Here is a 15,693-nt window from a genome sequence, read left to right as displayed (position 1 = left end):
CCGTGACCTTTTGTGCTGCGCCACTACTAGTCCAATAGCTTCGACAATTCAAGGAGACAAGCTACCATTGCTCAACCGTCCACCAATGATGGTCTAACTCTTTTAGCACGACGCTAGACAATTTCCTGGCGAAGCTTAACAGTCACAGTGTTAATCGCTGAGCTTGGCTTAGCAGGGGACGGGAAAATCGGCCCAAGTGCACTCCCTGCGACAGATCCGTTTCAGATCTCAGCTGATAATGCACAATCTCTCAACGCCCCTTTGTCTTATCCGTAAACCGCATGAGGTTTCTCGAACTCGGAAACTGCCGTCGTGGCAATAATGGCATGCAGAGGGCCAGGGGCGACTGTTGGCTAAAATTAATGACTTCCTGATCACGAGGGGTCGAGGAATGCGAGGGTTGACTCCGTTGACCCACAGACCGGATCGAGATCTCGTTCAAAACAACGGCCTTGTCGAGTCGGCGTGGTAGTCCAAGACTTGCCGACCAACGGATTCGGGGCCGGAATCTGGGGACTCGGTACTGTCGACCAGGTTTTCATGAAATTCCTCATAATTCTCGTGTTCATTTGCGAGTCGCGTAGGGGACAATGGTGTTGTCGAGAGAGGTACAATCGATGTTCTAGTTGTTGTAGAGGAGCAGATGGTGGTAAAGCTCGTGACTGTCCAAAAGACCTACCTCAGTTGACCGCTTGCGGCTTCTCGTCTCTTCTCACCTCATCTTGCTCTCTTTTTACCTTGCCTCTCCCCTATTCTGTCTTCCGTATTTCGCATAGCAATGCCGATCTTGCTCGCTGGTGCCACCCCAGATCCAGATCTTCTCTCCGCGACCGGCACCGGCTCCCCCCCCAGTGCCCGCCCGTGTCACTGACTCGCTGCGTGAACGTTGGCCAACAATCCCGGTCATTCGGGCAACTTCCGTGTCTCTGCCCGCTTCTGTACAGTCTCAATCCGGTACCTGGCCCTGGCTGATTGGACCAAATCCCGACCGAGTCGCCACTGCATCTCACCGACGGCCTTGCCCGGTGTTCCAGAGTGGTTTTGTCCCGTGGTAACGACCCCGGACCCGTGTCTGGACTCTGGCTAGTGAGCTTACCAGCAGAGAAGTGAAGGTGTTTTGCAAATCCTCTCCGCGATTCCTCCACAATGGGACGATTCCCACGATGTCTGGCATTCATGGAGTGGGCTCCAGAGACATTAGCCTTTCGTGCGCTGGCGTTGACAGGCCACTCACCGGTTCCGTCTGACTACTGGACAATTGTGGCGGATTGGCGGTTTCTGTTTGCGTCGTCGAGCTTTCCCCATTGTGCCCCCGGCCGGGCATGGTCAACTCCTGGCTGTTTCCTCCGCATCTCTGGTCGGGATATAAAAGGCTACCCCGTGTCCGCTGGTGGAGAGAATGTTGATCGTCTTGTTTTTGCTTTCCCCTCCACCATTCTTCCCCGCCGCCGACCTATATCATTGTTTATCTGTTAGCATCTCTCGTTCATCATGGGCTTTATGCTTAGGAAGCCTGATAATGCAGCGGGCTCTGCGGCCCCTGCTATCCTGATCGGCCTGTTTGTGGCCTTTGGTGGTGTCTTGTACGGGTGAGTATCTTGCCCCGTCCCATTGGTCAACATTGGGTCTCGTTAACATGCTCTTAGCTATGATACCGGTACTATCAGCGGCATTCTTGCCATGAAATACTGGCGGAGGCAGTTCTCTACCGGCTACGTTAATCCTAATGACCATATCCCCGACGTCACCTCCTCCCAGTCCTCGATGATCGTTTCTCTCCTGTCCGCCGGTACCTTCTTCGGTGCCCTCACGGCTGCCCCAGTTGCTGATTACTTTGGTCGCCGCATTGCCATGATCCTCGACTGCTTTGTATTTTGCTTCGGAGTGGTCTTACAGACAGCAGCCACCGCCATTCCCTTGTTCGTTGCTGGACGTTTCTTCGCCGGGTTTGGCGTTGGGTTGCTCTCCGCAACGGTTCCTCTATACCAGTCTGAGACAGCTCCCAAGTGGATTCGTGGCACTATTGTCGGTGCTTATCAGCTTGCGATCACTATCGGTCTACTCCTTGCCGCTATTGTGAACAACTCTACAAAAGACCGCAATGACACCGGTTGCTACCGCATTCCCGTCGCAGTTCAATTCGCCTGGGCCATCATCCTGGTTGTGGGAATGATCATCCTCCCTGAAACACCGAGATTCCTGATCAAACAGGACAACCATGAGGCTGCTATCAAGTCTCTTGCCCGTCTCCGTCGTCTGGACATCAATGATCTCGCTGTTGTCGAAGAACTTGAAGAGATTAAGGCGAATCATGAATATGAGCTCAGCGTTGGCAAAGCCAGTTACCTGGAGATACTCCGCGGGTCGATTGGTAAGCGTCTGGCAACAGGCTGTGCTGTTCAGGCGCTTCAGCAGTTGGCCGGTGTAAACTTTATCTGTTCGTACCCTTACCCCTGACCAGAAGGCTTGTAATTCTCTCTAACAGCCACAGTTTACTACGGAACGACATTCTTCCAACACTCTGGCATCAACAACAGCTTTGTCATTACCTTGATAACGAACATCGTCAATGTGGTTTCAACCCTACCCGGACTCTGGATGGTCGAGAAATGGGGCCGTCGCCCGCTCCTACTCTTTGGTGCCGTTGGTATGTGCGTCAGCCAGTTCATTGTGGCTATTGTCGGCACAACCACCGACTCCGGCGTCGCAAACAAGGTCCTTATCGCTTTCGTCTGCGTTTACATCTTCTTCTTCGCGTCCTCATGGGGACCGGTCGCGTGGGTTGTCACTGGTGAACTCTTCCCGCTCAAGGCTCGCGCCAAGTGTCTTTCTATCACCACGGCTGCGAACTGGCTGCTCAACTGGGCCATCGCCTACGCCACCCCATATATGGTCGACTCTGGTCCGGGAAATGCCAACCTCCAGTCAAAGGTGTTTTTCATCTGGGGAGGATTCTGCTTGATTGCTGGAATATTTGTCTGGACCTGCATCTACGAGACCAAGGGTCTTACCCTTGAGGAAGTCGATGAACTTTACGCCAAGGTTCCCGTTGCCTGGCGCTCTAAAGGCTTTGTTCCGTCCGTGCATTATACAGACGTGCGTGACGTTGCTGCTGGGCGTAAGGGTAGTGGCTTGGCTGAATTAGAGGCGGACGCTCATGCCAAGCAGATCTCGGAGCATGTCGAGAAAGCTTCGGTCTAAATCTGCCCACGTCAGCTTCTCTCTTTTACCTCTGTTAGTACTTCTTGAATTTAGAGCGCGCTGTATAAGATAGACTATGAATGTTACGTCATTATCACCATCACCGCTACTGCGCTTGTATATTCCGCGGGCCCTGGCCTGCCCAGTTCCTTAAAAAATGAATATCTAGATCGACCAATTATCACCTCGGCGGAGCAGGTGACGTCTACCGGGTGACTCCACATTCACGTGCAATCTAGAACCGGCAGTGATCGCCCAAAGAGGCAATCTCCAAGCCATCCCAGGGTCTCTCTGTCTCTCTTGAACACCATCTCTCGACTTTTGTTGTTGTCTCCGGTTACTATATATTATATCTTATTTCTCATTTGGTGGGACTCTATCTTAGCGCAAAGTTTCTGGTGTTCCTTGGAGTCATTGCGCATCTCATCTGGTTCTCCTCCTGACCGCAGTTAGACATGACGCACCTGCCTTCGCGTCCCATGACTCTCCTCTGACACAATGCTCATAACCTCAAATCCTGTCCAGGATGCCGTTACCACCACTATTGAGTCTTTGTACGGGACTCCAGGACTTCCCTTGCGAAAATCGTTGGAATGGCAGCAAGATACTTCGATAATGCCGGGAAAAACAGAGACCCTCGACGCCACGACGAGGCCAGCAAAGCCGTCGGTCCTCAGACTACAAGCTGTGGATAGGGTACCGAGCGAGGGCGACGACGACGAGATCTCCACGGTAACAGATGGTCTTCTTAGCGACAGACGGCCGTCGCTACCGCCGCTGGCAAATCCACAGGCGCCCGTCTTCACTCTACCTGCTCATACGTTGTTCCCACCACTTCCGGTATACAAGCACCCCCCGTCTGCAGTTGATACGCTGCGTTACTTAACCATCCGGCTTGTGTCGTTTGTGTTGTCCTTGTTGTTCCTTCTGGTTGTGGTGCTCGGTGCTTTCGTTCGCGGTATCTGGCTCCTCCTCATCGCATCTGGGCATTCTATCATGGGGAAGAGCCCACGGCAGCAAAGGAAGTTCCATGCGGAGGAGCGAGTGCGGAAACTCGATCGGAGGACGTCATCGCGGCGGTGGAAGCTTAGGCAAGAGAAAAGAGAGGTTGATGAAGAAACGCCAGACGACTGTCCTCCCTTGGAGGGAGGCAAGGACCCAGTCGTCGACGATGTCACGTACTATGCGAGGAGAGTTGGGTTAGACGTGGAGACGTATAAGGTGCAGACGGAAGACGGGTTCATTCTTACGCTCTGGCACGTTTACAATCCTCATGAATTTAGTCCTCTTCCTGTCAGCGAGCGAGGACCACGCGGGCCACATGTTTTCGGCGGACAGAAAGATCCAAAGACATTCGGTGATGCTCGTCGGCGGAAATACCCCGTACTCTTAATGCATGGCCTGTTGCAGAATTCTGGCGCTTATTGTGCGAATGATGATGACAGTCTTGCATTCTTCCTGTGTAAGTCTGGATATGATGTTTGGCTGGGAAATAACCGCTGCGGGCTTGAGCCAGAGCATATAACGATGTTAGAGTCTGACCCCCGCATGTGGAGCTGGACGATTCAACATATGGGTGCTTTCGATATGACGGCTTTGATATCACGGGTTCTCTATGAGACGGGATATGAGAAACTAGGTCTTGTATGCCACTCGCAGGGGACGGCCCAAACGTTCGTGGCGCTGGCAAAGGACCAACGTCCTGAACTAGGCGAGCGCATATCTGTCTTCTGTGCTCTAGCACCAGCCGTATACGCCGGACCGCTTGTTGAGCGCGTCTACTTCAGATTCATGAGACTAATATCGCCCGGAACTTTTCGGCTCATCTTTGGTATCCACTCGTTCATCCCCTTCATGGTCACCGTTCGACGATGGCTTCATGCTCGCATATACGGGAAGCTAGGCTACATTGTCTTCTCCTACCTATTCAACTGGTCAGACAGCCGATGGGACTATGAACTCCGAGATCGAATGTTCCAGTTTGCACCTGTCTATGTTAGCACAGAGACGATCCGGTGGTGGCTAGGAGCAGACGGCTTCTCGACGCATCAATGCATCCTCGCGACGAAGGAGGCTTATTTAGCCGAGATTAACGAGAGCCGCAGTATCACACGCAGTACACCCCATAGTTCCGCCGCTTGGTACGGCCCTCAAACTCCGCCCTTTGCCCTGTGGATTGGCGGTTCAGACCAGCTAGTCGATGGACGCAAACTCTTGCATCGCCTGGAGAGTGGGCGTGAGCCGCATGTCCACGTGGTTCATTCAAAGGTTATCAAGGAGTACGAGCATCTTGATGTCCTCTGGGCGATGGATATGATTGAACAGGTCGGGCGGGAGGTCCGGCAGGTCCTTTGGGAGACTATGCCTGCGGATGCGAGGGTGTTGAGTGTGACACCGAGGGGGGTGGAATGAATCACACTAGGGCAACTTGTATATGTTCATTTCTCCTCTTGTATTTAGCTTTGTATATATACTTATAGGTAGATAGAACATGACTATAATCGGCGTATGAATGCAAGACAGAGAATCGAGTGACGGATTCACAAGGAAGGCAGTTAATTAATCTTAGTAAAGGAAAGATGTCTTAATTAAACATTAATCTAATTATAAAATATGCGTTGAGCTGATCCTTCCCTTTCTTACCATGTTTACGATTGAGATATGCAGTCAGCACTCATCAATCGTCCCACCAGGGCCGTATTTGTCGTTCTAGTAGATTACTATTATGTATATGGATAGGCATGCATCGAAACGCGGCGGCACTTCTGTGGCTCCAATAAGCCACATATTCCGGGGCTTACCAAACGGGCTTAACCAGCACAAATCCCGTTGCCTAGCCTCTCATCCAATAGGAGGAGTCTTCTTCCTCTTTCTTAAATCCCTCAAATCCTCCCATCTCAGTAACATTAACCCCGACAAGGATATGCCCAATTTTTGGAGCAAACATCTCTAATTACCTCACCTACCAGGCTCACTCACTAAATCACAAGGCCACGAAGTATAAACTGAAAGGTGTAACAACAGGAGCATCAGTCAGCAACCCTAAGCACATTTCAAGTGGCCAAGCATCAAGCCGCCAGGATCTTCCTACACCAGCAGGCCAAGGCGGTCATCGCAGATGCAAAATCAACCCCACCGTAAGCCTCAAGGACAGAAGTAGAATTTACCGGATGTAACCCGACGTCGTTGGCACTGGCGGACGTCAATAAAGCAGAGTCAGTGCTTGGCATCCGAACCTAGGCTGGATGTGTTGATCTCTTATGCGGGAGTTCTGCGGGGATTACGGGGTCCCCACCGAGAAATGGGTACGAGATGCAGTCAGAAGCGAATCATTCTGGGGCCTCTGATGCCCATATGCCCATTCGGGAGTTCCTGTCGCTCATGCAGGAGACCACGAATAGTCATAGGAGTATGACTGCGGGAGCGGGTACAGGTGCAGATGCAAACGCTGGTGTGGGTGTGGATGTAAGAGTAGGTGTAGGTGTAGATGCGACGGCGACTCTGTCTCCAGAACAACAGGGGAGCTCTCTTGGCTACAGGTTTGCGGCCATGGCAGGTAGGTGATTCACCTCTTCTCCTCGAGGATCTCAGAAAGATCCTTACCAATGCCTCATATGGTCCTGGGTTCGAAATAGCCGGAGCAAGCATGAGCTCGCGAACATCCTTCATGCGAAGAAGCTAGCACGGCGTACTCCTCCGTAGCCCCGTGTCTATCCATGCGGGTGTTACGTCGACGTGGGTTGACCTCTGGCAAGAGGTTGTTTGTTAAGATCAAGACGTCGGGGTCGAGAGCCTCGTCGGAGGAGGGGTCGTATAATGCACCGTGGGCGGCGTCGACAACAACGAAAGACAAGCTTGTGAACGGAATGTTCTTGGAGTCAATTAGGAGAAATGCAGGCTTATCGCTAGGGCTGACAAGGAGGGGCTGGCGGGGAAGTTGTGGGAGTGGCTGCACTGGGTGTTGAATACGTACTGAAGTTGTAGCTTGGAATGGTAATCCCTGCGAACTGATCACGCGTGTCTTTGTACATAGGCATATGTCATACGATAACAGGGGTTATCTCTTGATTTAGGGCGAATCGACAGGGGTCCCCAATATCTAAGAAGTGGTTGGTGATAATTTGGCGGGGAAGCCGGGGATGAGGATCGGCTGCGACCATGCTCACCAAGGTTACCGTGACGATTCGGCTTTTTCTAGCGCAGATTTCCGGCAATCGGCTTCTGTGATTTGTCGCAGGATTCTTCACATGGAACCCCTGTTTCTCCAGGTGTTCAGCGATTTTCAATCGCCTCGGTCCTTGTTAGGCTGCCGCTGGCTCGCGAAGCACACCGCTTCGTTAATAGTCGCGCTCCGCATAGGTACCGTATACAGCCTAATGCCGGCTTGGCTCACGGACACTGCGATGATTCGCTGGATGGGGTATGTTGAATATGGAGTATGGACTCGGCCAAAATTAGCAAACAGAAAGTTGCTGAAGAGGATCCGGGTACAAATGCGCAGCGGTGCCCCGAGAAGTGACGATTGTCATCCCCAGCCCCAACGGCCTTCTCCCCCATGGCCTCTCTCTTCTACCAGCTGCTCTTCCTCTTGGTGCCGCTTCTCGCGGCGGCCTTGCCAGCAAACCCTGTGAAGAAGGCCGGTCCACTGCCACCGGGAGAAGATCCCTTCTATACCCCCCCGGATGGATGGGAGTCGACGGAGCCTGGTGCTATTTTGCGACACAGGACTCCTCCCTATCCCATTGCGGCGTTCGGCCTGGCTGAAGTGAACCTTGATGCCTCGTACCAGATCCTTTACCGGACGACCGATTCCTTTGGTGAGCCCATCGCTACCGTGACAACGATCCTGATTCCCCACAATGCCGACTACACCAAGGTTCTCTCATACCAGGTCGCCCAAGATGCGGCGGATCCCAACTGCTCTCCATCCTTTGCGATCCAGCAGTTCTCCGACGCAGGCGAGGCCCTCGCCCTCGTCATGCCGCAGCTTGAGTACCTCTTCATGAGCTCAGCCCTGAACAAAGGGTTCGTTGTCATCGTCCCTGACCACCTCGGGCCCCGGTCTGCGTTTTTGGCAAACACCCTGTCCGGTCAAGCGGTGCTCGACAACGTCCGCGCCGCGCTTGCCTCTACAGACATCACTGGTATCTCATCCCAGGCCACTGTCGCTCTCTGGGGCTACTCCGGGGGTAGCTTAGCAAGCGGGTTCGCGGCCGAGCTACAGCCCTCGTACGCCCCTGAGCTAAAGATCGCCGGCGCCGCACTCGGCGGGACAGTTCCTCAAATCCCGCCTGTCATCAGAGCCTCGAACAAGGGCATCTTCACTGGACTCATCCCAGCCGGTATCCAGGGCCTTGCAAACGAATACCCGGCCGCCCAGCAACTCATTCGCGACGCCATTCTCCCCGACAAATGGGCCGAATTCAACAAGACTCAGGAGCTTTGCTTGACGGGTAACATCATCGAATACCTCGGCAAGGACATCTACACCTATGTCAACGATCCCAACGTCTTCGAGTCCCCTCTTGCAAACTCCCTCACTGAGCCCAACGCGATGGGACACAACACGCCCAAAATCCCAATCCTTATCTACAAAGGCGTTAACGATCAGATCAGCCCAGTAGACGACACCGATGCTTTGTATGACACTTACTGCAGCAACGGGGCTAACGTCGAGTATGTCCGGGATTTGCTGGCGGAGCACGCACTGATGACAATCACGGGAGCACCCGATGCATTCATGTGGGTGACAGAGCGGCTGAGTGGTGTACCTGTCAAGAAGGGTTGTAGGCGCAAGACACAGCTTACGGGGCTGCAGGATCCGAAGGCCCTAGCCGCGCTGGGAACCACAGTCGTCAAGTTCTTGCTGAGTCTTCTGACGTTGCCCGTCGGGCCTATTGGACGGTAATGGGATTTGACCTTGTTCATTGAAGATTGTGTTCCTTTCTCGGCCTTCCTTGAGTTATGATCGTGGATGGCTGATCATACGATAGCCGTCGAGAGTTCTCTGGTGGAATTAATCTTTGATTGAAGCATGCTCTCTCATCAGGTATCTCGTAAAGTTTTGAACTGCACAAACTTATAGGTGCTGTGGAAGGCCTACATGCAGCCCTGAGACAACTATGTATAGGTTACTCTACCCAGCTAGTTATCCCTGGATAACCTAGCAGCAGCCTTCCTGCTAGCAAGCTACAGGCCAACTCTGCACAGGCATGGATTATCAGTGTAACGGGCGCAGGCAGTATTATTTTCAACTGGCTGTCCTGTATAAACGAGTATCACAAGCTTAGGGAAAGAAGCAAGAGATAGAAGCGCAGATATCTTCCTCCCCCCTTTATCAACCTTTCCCAATCACACGTCAAGACTTCCGACTTCCCGGATTTGCATGCCGACGGATCTCTTTTCCTAAGCTACGAGGCCGCAATTCCGAGGCTGTACACTGATGTTGCAGAGGCCTTATTTAGAACCAGGATGAGGGCATGGCCGACAACCAAGATCCAGGCCATAGCCTGTGACAATCAGAGTCCTTTGGCCAGCTTGCTACTCAGTAGATGGAGGCTCCTTTAATCCTAACCAGGCCACAGAAGCCCCTTCAGGTCTGCTGGATCCCAGGCTATTCTGGGATTGCTGGGAATGAGCTGGCAGACATACTTGCTAAGCTTGGTTCCTCTACCTACAGCCCAAATATCCCCCCATCCCCTGCATACCTACAACAGGAGGCAAAACAGTAGCTTTGCACAGAGACATATACAGCATATGCTAAGAAGGCACCTCAAGCCTACAAGACCCTGGATATCAGACCCCATACAAAGGAAAGCCGCTCCCGCGAGCACAAGCTGCCCTGGTGGGTACTTGGCCGACTCGTTGCCACTCGCACAGGCCATGGAGACTTTACAGCATACCACCAGCATTTCAACCATCCAGACTACCTGGAGAGCTGCTCTTGTGGCAAGACAAAGACCCTGACACATTTCTTCTTCTGCCGGTACACCAGAAAGCGCTGGAGGGATAGATGGAGATGTATAAGGGATGGCCCGTCAAAAACAATCGACTGGCTCTTAAGTACAGCTGCCGGGGCTGAAGAATTCAGCCGCGTCGTGCAAGAATCATCCTTCTTCAAGGATATATGCTCGAACTGGGCCCGCCGGAGCGCTCGATAGTGCGACAGTCCACACATCTACCTGGATAAAGGGTACAGCCCCTGCCCCCCATCTATAGGTAGCCAAAACGGGCATCCGCCCTCAGTAGACCTGGCCAGGGTAGCGCCGGGTGCTTCTTCCGCTCATTCCCAACATCATTGTCCATAGTTGCTGCTTCAAACCTGTATCTAGCTAGTTTTAGGGAGTTCTGTTTAGACAGCACGTCCAGATGCCCCCTGGGTGGCCGCAGATCACGTGGGACCCGTGATCCGCCGAGTGACTTGAATAATAAAACCAAACCAAACCAAATCAGGCCCACGTCTCTTCTAACGGCCGCTGTCTAGACCGCTGTCAGAGCCTGTCACGGAATCCACCCAATAATCAGCGCCTTGTTTTCGGCCTTGATGAGCCGGGCAATATCAGTGGACCGATCTAGATCCTGCGAGTAATTGCCATTGCACAAGGTTGGCAGATGCCCAATAAATTCAGGTTTTCCTGGCTTTCAGGTTTCCTGGGGTTGGCGTCGGCAATCTCGGTCCCGGCCAGAGCCTGCTGCTCAATCTTCTCGCTATCCATTCTCTCTCATTCCACCCCTTTCATCAAATCCATCAGATTCTCGCTGGATATGAACGGGCGGCAATCGGTTTCCAATGCGCGTTCCTATTGCCGTGCAGTTGGGGCTGCTGGTCCTCTTGACGGCCCTTGCTGGTCTGGCGGCTCTAGCCATCGCAACAGTAAGCGCGCTCGGTCAGGCTTGGAGAGAACGGCCTTTGCTAACCCAGGCAGTGGATTAACAACTACAACTTCGTCGTCGACGTCAAGTATGCACTGCTCTCAATCTTCCGCAATCTATGTCTTGGCTAACCAGCGCAGGTCTCAAAGCCTTCAACTCGTCGCTAGCATCAAGTCTAGTCAGATCACCAGCAATTTGGATCTACTGGAAACGACATCCAAGACAATCATCACTCGCATTCTCATACAATCCGCCTTACAGCGCTACTATGCCGGTAATAAAACCGAGGAAAACTTCGCCTCGTCGATCACCGACGTTCAATCAGCCCTAGGTAGTCGCGGGTATCTCAGTCTCTACCAAGCCAGCATCTATGCGAGAGGTGTCGAAAACGGAGAGACAACAGCAAGGCGATTACTCAACGTGACCAGCGACGAGGTTCCTGAAATCAGGCTTCCCTATGATCATCCGAACGGCACAGCGGTGATGCTTGGGGATGAAGGATTGGGGTATCCACCCTCGCTCTACCCGAACCTGACAGAAGATGCGACCACGAACAAGTTATACGCTTTTAGTGGTGTGCCGGTAACGGCAAACCAGCCGTTACTTCTGGGACCGCTCGCCACGAACGATTCTTTCTCGCTGATCTCCTTGTCGCTGCCGATTATCAACAATACTTCAGCTGCGGATATTCTGGGCTATATTACGTATGACCCTACTTCTTCCAGGTTGACTCTGCTAACTCTTCAGTGTCGTTGCGAGCGCCGCGAATCTGCAGGATGCGATGAGCTCTCGGCAAGGGCTTGGAAACTCCGGTCAAGTCCTCCTGCTTGCCCCTGCTAGACCGGAAAATCGTTTCCCTACCGGCTCCCGGCCTGCCACGGCAACGTCAGAACCACAGATTGCCGGCTTGGACGACCAGGAAGTACGGTACGTGTTCAGGCCGACTCCATTACCAGGAAACAAGAGACGGCACAGTCCCGCGGTCACTACCGGAGCATCTTTCCCCTTGCGCGATTATCCTATCGCGCTCAAGGTCTTGAGCCAGCCGTACGATTTAATCAACCACTCAATTACCGATCTTTCGTCAAAGAATGAGAATGGCACCCGTGTCGCGGCCGGTGCAATCCAGCAGCGGTCCGACTTGGTGGAATGGGTGCTAATCATCGAAGAGACCCACGGAGAGGCGTTCGCCCCGGTTTCCCATCTTCGAAAAATCATTTTGGCTTGCGTATTTGGCACTGCTGGCGTGATTGCTCTGCTTATCCCGCCGCTCGCCCATCTTTCAGTAGCGCCCATTCGGAGACTCCGCGAGGCGACTCGAAAGTCCGTTAATCCCACAATTGGGCCCTTAAGTCCGTCGTTGTCAACCGTGGTTGATCCCATTGAAATAGCAATGCAGAATGACAACGAGAAGAGCGAGAAAGGCGGGTTCTTCAGCCGGCTCAGACGAGGTAGAGGCGATTCAGCGAATGGTCGTCACCGCGACAACGAACCGCACCAGTTCCAAATCCCGGGCCGCGTCAAGGAGCGTAAGCATATCTTTACGGATGAACTAACCGATCTGACGAAGACGTTCAACGAAATGTCCGATGAACTCGTGATCCAGTACAATCGTCTTGAGGAGCGGGTGGCAGAGCGAACCCGTGAGCTTGAAAAGGCCAAGATAGCGGCAGAGACAGCGAATGAGAGTAAAACTCTCTTTATCGCCAATATATCTCATGAGCTCAAAACACCGTTGAATGGGATTCTTGGTATGTGTGCGGTCTGCATGGGTGAGGACGATCTTCCGCGGATTAAAAAGTCGCTTCAAACTGTATACAAGTCGGGCGATTTGCTGTTGCATTTACTGAATGACCTGCTCACCTTTAGCCGGAACCAAATTGATCAGGCCATTAGGCTTGAAGAGAAAGAGTTCAAGCTCTCGGATATCCGGTCACAGTTACAGATTATCTTCCAGAACCAGGTCCAGGAAAAGCAGATATCATTCAGTATTAAGTTCTGCCATCCGGACACTCCTTCGATCAATAACACTCCAGAAGTTGCGTCTCGCACAGCTGGTCCGGTATATGGGCCGCCAGGAACCGCCAAATTGAAGGACATGGTCCTGTGGGGAGATCAGCACCGGATTTTACAGATCCTGATCAACCTAGTAGGCAACAGTCTCAAGTTCACACCTGAGCAGGGCACCGTCGCGATCCGCATCAAGTGCGTCGGCGAGGAGCAGAACCGTTCCGCCAGCCCAAGACCGGATTCAAGAGCTCTCTCGCGCTGGCGATCTATAGGTTCATCCCATGCCAGCTCACGCCCCAAACCCTCCCTCGACCGTCCCAGAGACGGTGGAGACGAAGAGACGACCCGCCCACCAAACTTGCGCACGCTCATCCTTCAATTCGAAGTTGAGGACACTGGCCCCGGAATTCCACGACACCTGCAAGACCGCGTCTTTGAACCGTTTGTGCAAGGCGACCTCCGTCTAAATCGCAAATATGGTGGCACGGGCTTAGGTCTGAGTATCTGCTCGCAGCTGGCCAGGCTCATGCGAGGGCAGATACAGCTAGATAGTGAGCAGGGACGTGGCACGCTATTCTTAGTCCGGATCCCGTTGGGTTTTGTCAAGGAATCTCCCCCAAGCACCGCCAGCTCGATGGCGAGTCTAGCCGGGTCGCGGACGTCGAGCGTTTTCTCGTTGGATGACCTGGCGAGTGTCACAAAGGCGCCGTCTAATCATAGCGTCGCGTCTCAACATGAATCAACAAAGAGCAATGCTGAAATACAGGACTCACAGCCTCGCTTGGTTGGATTGAGTCAACCGTTCTTTGCGCCGCCTGTTCCGCAAGATAAGGACAATGGGTCGAAGAAGATAAGAGCGTTGGTAGCTGAGGATAATGTGGTTAACCAGGAAGTGGTTCTAAGGTATGCACTACTTTTTCGATTCGTATCACGTACTGACCCCTGCAGAATGCTGGCGTTAGAAGACGTCTATGACGTGACTGTGGTCAAAGACGGCCAAGAGGCTTATGACACCGTGAAAGCCAATATGGAGGAGGGCAAAGTATTCGACTTGATTTTTATGGATATTCAGGTACCGCACGCTCTATACTCATCTTAGGTTTTTGCTAACATTTGTAGATGCCAAACCTAGACGGCATTGAAAGCACCCGTCTTATCCGTCAAATGGGCTATTCGGCGCCCATCGTCGCGCTGAGCGCATTCTCAGAAGACAGCAACATCAAAGATTGCATGAACTCGGGGATGGACATGTTCATTAGGTATGTCTTGCCTCATTCATTTTGATCCAGTTGATATTGATTTATGACTAGCAAACCGATTCGACGGCCGGCCTTGAAGCAGGTATTACGGAGGTTTACCCCCATCCCTGAGGAAGCGGAGAAACCGCAAATGTGAATCTTTTCTGTAACATATTTGGGTACATTGTGTTTCTATATAGTGTTTGCAACGCAGATTCGAACTAGAAAATACTCACTAGCTATTAGGGAGCCTAGCAGATCATGTTATGAAGAGTAACCAAGCCTCAAGGGGTATATGGCGGCGGAAGGTCCTCTTCCGTCTTCTTCCCTGCAACCTCGTCCCCATTGCTGTCGTCGCTATCACTGTTCAGGCCGTCACTGCTCTCCGTCTCAGACTCCCACCCCTCCATCAACTTCCCACACCCGCTATTCTTCTCACCCTTCATCGGCGCATCCAGTTTCTACACGCAGTCAGCTCACGCTCTTTACACAAGAAAAGTGTGAAAGACGTACCTTCCCGTTCACAACAACCCCCTCCCCTTCACCTGCCCTACAACAGCCAACAAGTCTCCCGTTCCTCCAAACCCCATTTCGCAACACCATGCCTCGAAAGTCTGTATTGACAATCACACAGTCGCTCACCTCACAGTCCCTCAGCTGGCTTTTCCGCACTCTACTCCTCAGCACCCGACTTTTCTCCAGTGACCCACGGGACACTGAGCTCCCACTCACAACAGAGTCTTTGGCCTGCGAGCGCGCCATAGTGCTCTGCTCTGTGACGGTGGTGTTTGAGAGATCGACGCGCCGCAGCCGGGAGACATTATCGAGCGTGCTGTTTGTTGCAGTCACGGAGCGAGCCCGCGGGATGTTGGAAAGCGAGCTGGATGTTACGGTAGCCCTATGAAGCGAGGAGTTCGTGAGGGTTGAAGTGGTGATTTTGCTGCGTTTGAGGGTTATCCTGGTTGGGGTTGGGTCTGGGATTGGGTCTTGTGATGTTACTGGGCCGCCAGAGAGGACGTTTACTGGGTTGTCGGTGTTGAAGTTGCTGGTTGGGGTGGTAGTCTTCAGGATCGATGAGGAAATGATATTGCATCGGCTTATAGTGTCAGCTGAGTCGAGGTTCAGAAGCGTAGAGTGGACGATTTCTGAGTGGATGATGCGGGGAGAGGAATTGGGAAAGGCAGAGTTGACGATGGTGTTTTGTTTAGGCATTGCCACTTTCGCTTCTTTGACTATAAGATAGGCGTCTCTGATCACGATGCTTGTTGAGCTGGAGGGGAGAGGGGCGATTGAATAGGATGTTGGTCATGATAACGCCAGCTTATATGAGCGTAATGCTGCTGCCTACGTTAAGTCTAGGGACCCTTTGGTG

At 52.6% G+C, this 15,693-nt stretch overlaps 8 protein-coding genes across 8 annotated transcripts; 6 read left to right on the top strand and 2 right to left on the bottom strand.

The window, feature by feature from the left end:
• Positions 1-323: 323 nt before the first annotated feature.
• BDW70DRAFT_84664 (uncharacterized protein) lies at positions 324-1,059 on the top strand. The gene has a single exon (XM_073745017.1). It carries the CDS (start codon positions 541-543, stop codon positions 970-972), a length of 432 nt encoding a protein of 143 aa, XP_073594116.1. The 5' UTR covers positions 324-540; the 3' UTR covers positions 973-1,059.
• On the top strand, positions 1,060-1,578 carry BDW70DRAFT_84665 (uncharacterized protein). Its single transcript, XM_073745018.1, has one exon. The coding sequence runs from the start codon at positions 1,147-1,149 to the stop codon at positions 1,474-1,476; it is 330 nt and encodes a 109-aa protein (XP_073594115.1). The 5' UTR covers positions 1,060-1,146; the 3' UTR covers positions 1,477-1,578.
• On the top strand, positions 1,261-3,299 carry BDW70DRAFT_84662 (sugar porter family MFS transporter). The gene is made up of 3 exons (XM_073745016.1): positions 1,261-1,589; positions 1,647-2,437; positions 2,492-3,299. Exons 1-3 carry the CDS (start codon positions 1,492-1,494, stop codon positions 3,199-3,201), a joined length of 1,599 nt encoding a protein of 532 aa, XP_073594114.1. The 5' UTR covers positions 1,261-1,491; the 3' UTR covers positions 3,202-3,299.
• Positions 3,300-3,500: 201 nt separating this feature from the next.
• BDW70DRAFT_140045 (putative ab-hydrolase associated lipase) lies at positions 3,501-5,747 on the top strand. The gene has a single exon (XM_073737526.1). The coding sequence runs from the start codon at positions 3,700-3,702 to the stop codon at positions 5,611-5,613; it is 1,914 nt and encodes a 637-aa protein (XP_073594113.1). The 5' UTR covers positions 3,501-3,699; the 3' UTR covers positions 5,614-5,747.
• A 641-nt stretch (positions 5,748-6,388) lies between these two features.
• BDW70DRAFT_140044 (uncharacterized protein) lies at positions 6,389-7,161 on the bottom strand. Its single transcript, XM_073737525.1, has one exon. The coding sequence runs from the start codon at positions 6,868-6,870 to the stop codon at positions 6,520-6,522; it is 351 nt and encodes a 116-aa protein (XP_073594112.1). The 5' UTR covers positions 6,871-7,161; the 3' UTR covers positions 6,389-6,519.
• Positions 7,162-7,756: 595 nt separating this feature from the next.
• BDW70DRAFT_169567 (putative secretory lipase) lies at positions 7,757-9,109 on the top strand (the record flags this gene model as incomplete). The annotated part of the gene is made up of 1 exon (XM_073742716.1): positions 7,757-9,109. The coding sequence occupies one exon, from the start codon at positions 7,757-7,759 to the stop codon at positions 9,107-9,109; it is 1,353 nt and encodes a 450-aa protein (XP_073594111.1).
• Positions 9,110-10,990: 1,881 nt separating this feature from the next.
• Positions 10,991-14,478, top strand: tcsB (putative sensor histidine kinase/response regulator TcsB/Sln1; the record flags this gene model as incomplete). The annotated part of the gene is made up of 7 exons (XM_073739332.1): positions 10,991-11,074; positions 11,127-11,161; positions 11,214-11,777; positions 11,821-13,986; positions 14,032-14,155; positions 14,203-14,342; positions 14,394-14,478. 7 exons carry the CDS (start codon positions 10,991-10,993, stop codon positions 14,476-14,478), a joined length of 3,198 nt encoding a protein of 1,065 aa, XP_073594110.1.
• Positions 14,479-14,605: 127 nt separating this feature from the next.
• Positions 14,606-15,533, bottom strand: BDW70DRAFT_161755 (uncharacterized protein; the record flags this gene model as incomplete). The annotated part of the gene is made up of 2 exons (XM_073741028.1): positions 14,606-14,782; positions 14,835-15,533. The coding sequence occupies 2 exons, from the start codon at positions 15,531-15,533 to the stop codon at positions 14,606-14,608; spliced, it is 876 nt and encodes a 291-aa protein (XP_073594109.1).
• Positions 15,534-15,693: the final 160 nt, after the last annotated feature.

Source organism: Aspergillus foveolatus (assembly GCF_047715535.1).
Source record: "Aspergillus foveolatus strain CBS 279.81 unplaced genomic scaffold BDW70scaffold_40, whole genome shotgun sequence".
NCBI lineage: Eukaryota > Fungi > Ascomycota > Eurotiomycetes > Eurotiales > Aspergillaceae > Aspergillus > Aspergillus foveolatus.
The sequence above is the reverse complement of the archived record's forward strand: the minus strand, read 5'-3'. Positions and strand labels throughout refer to the sequence as shown.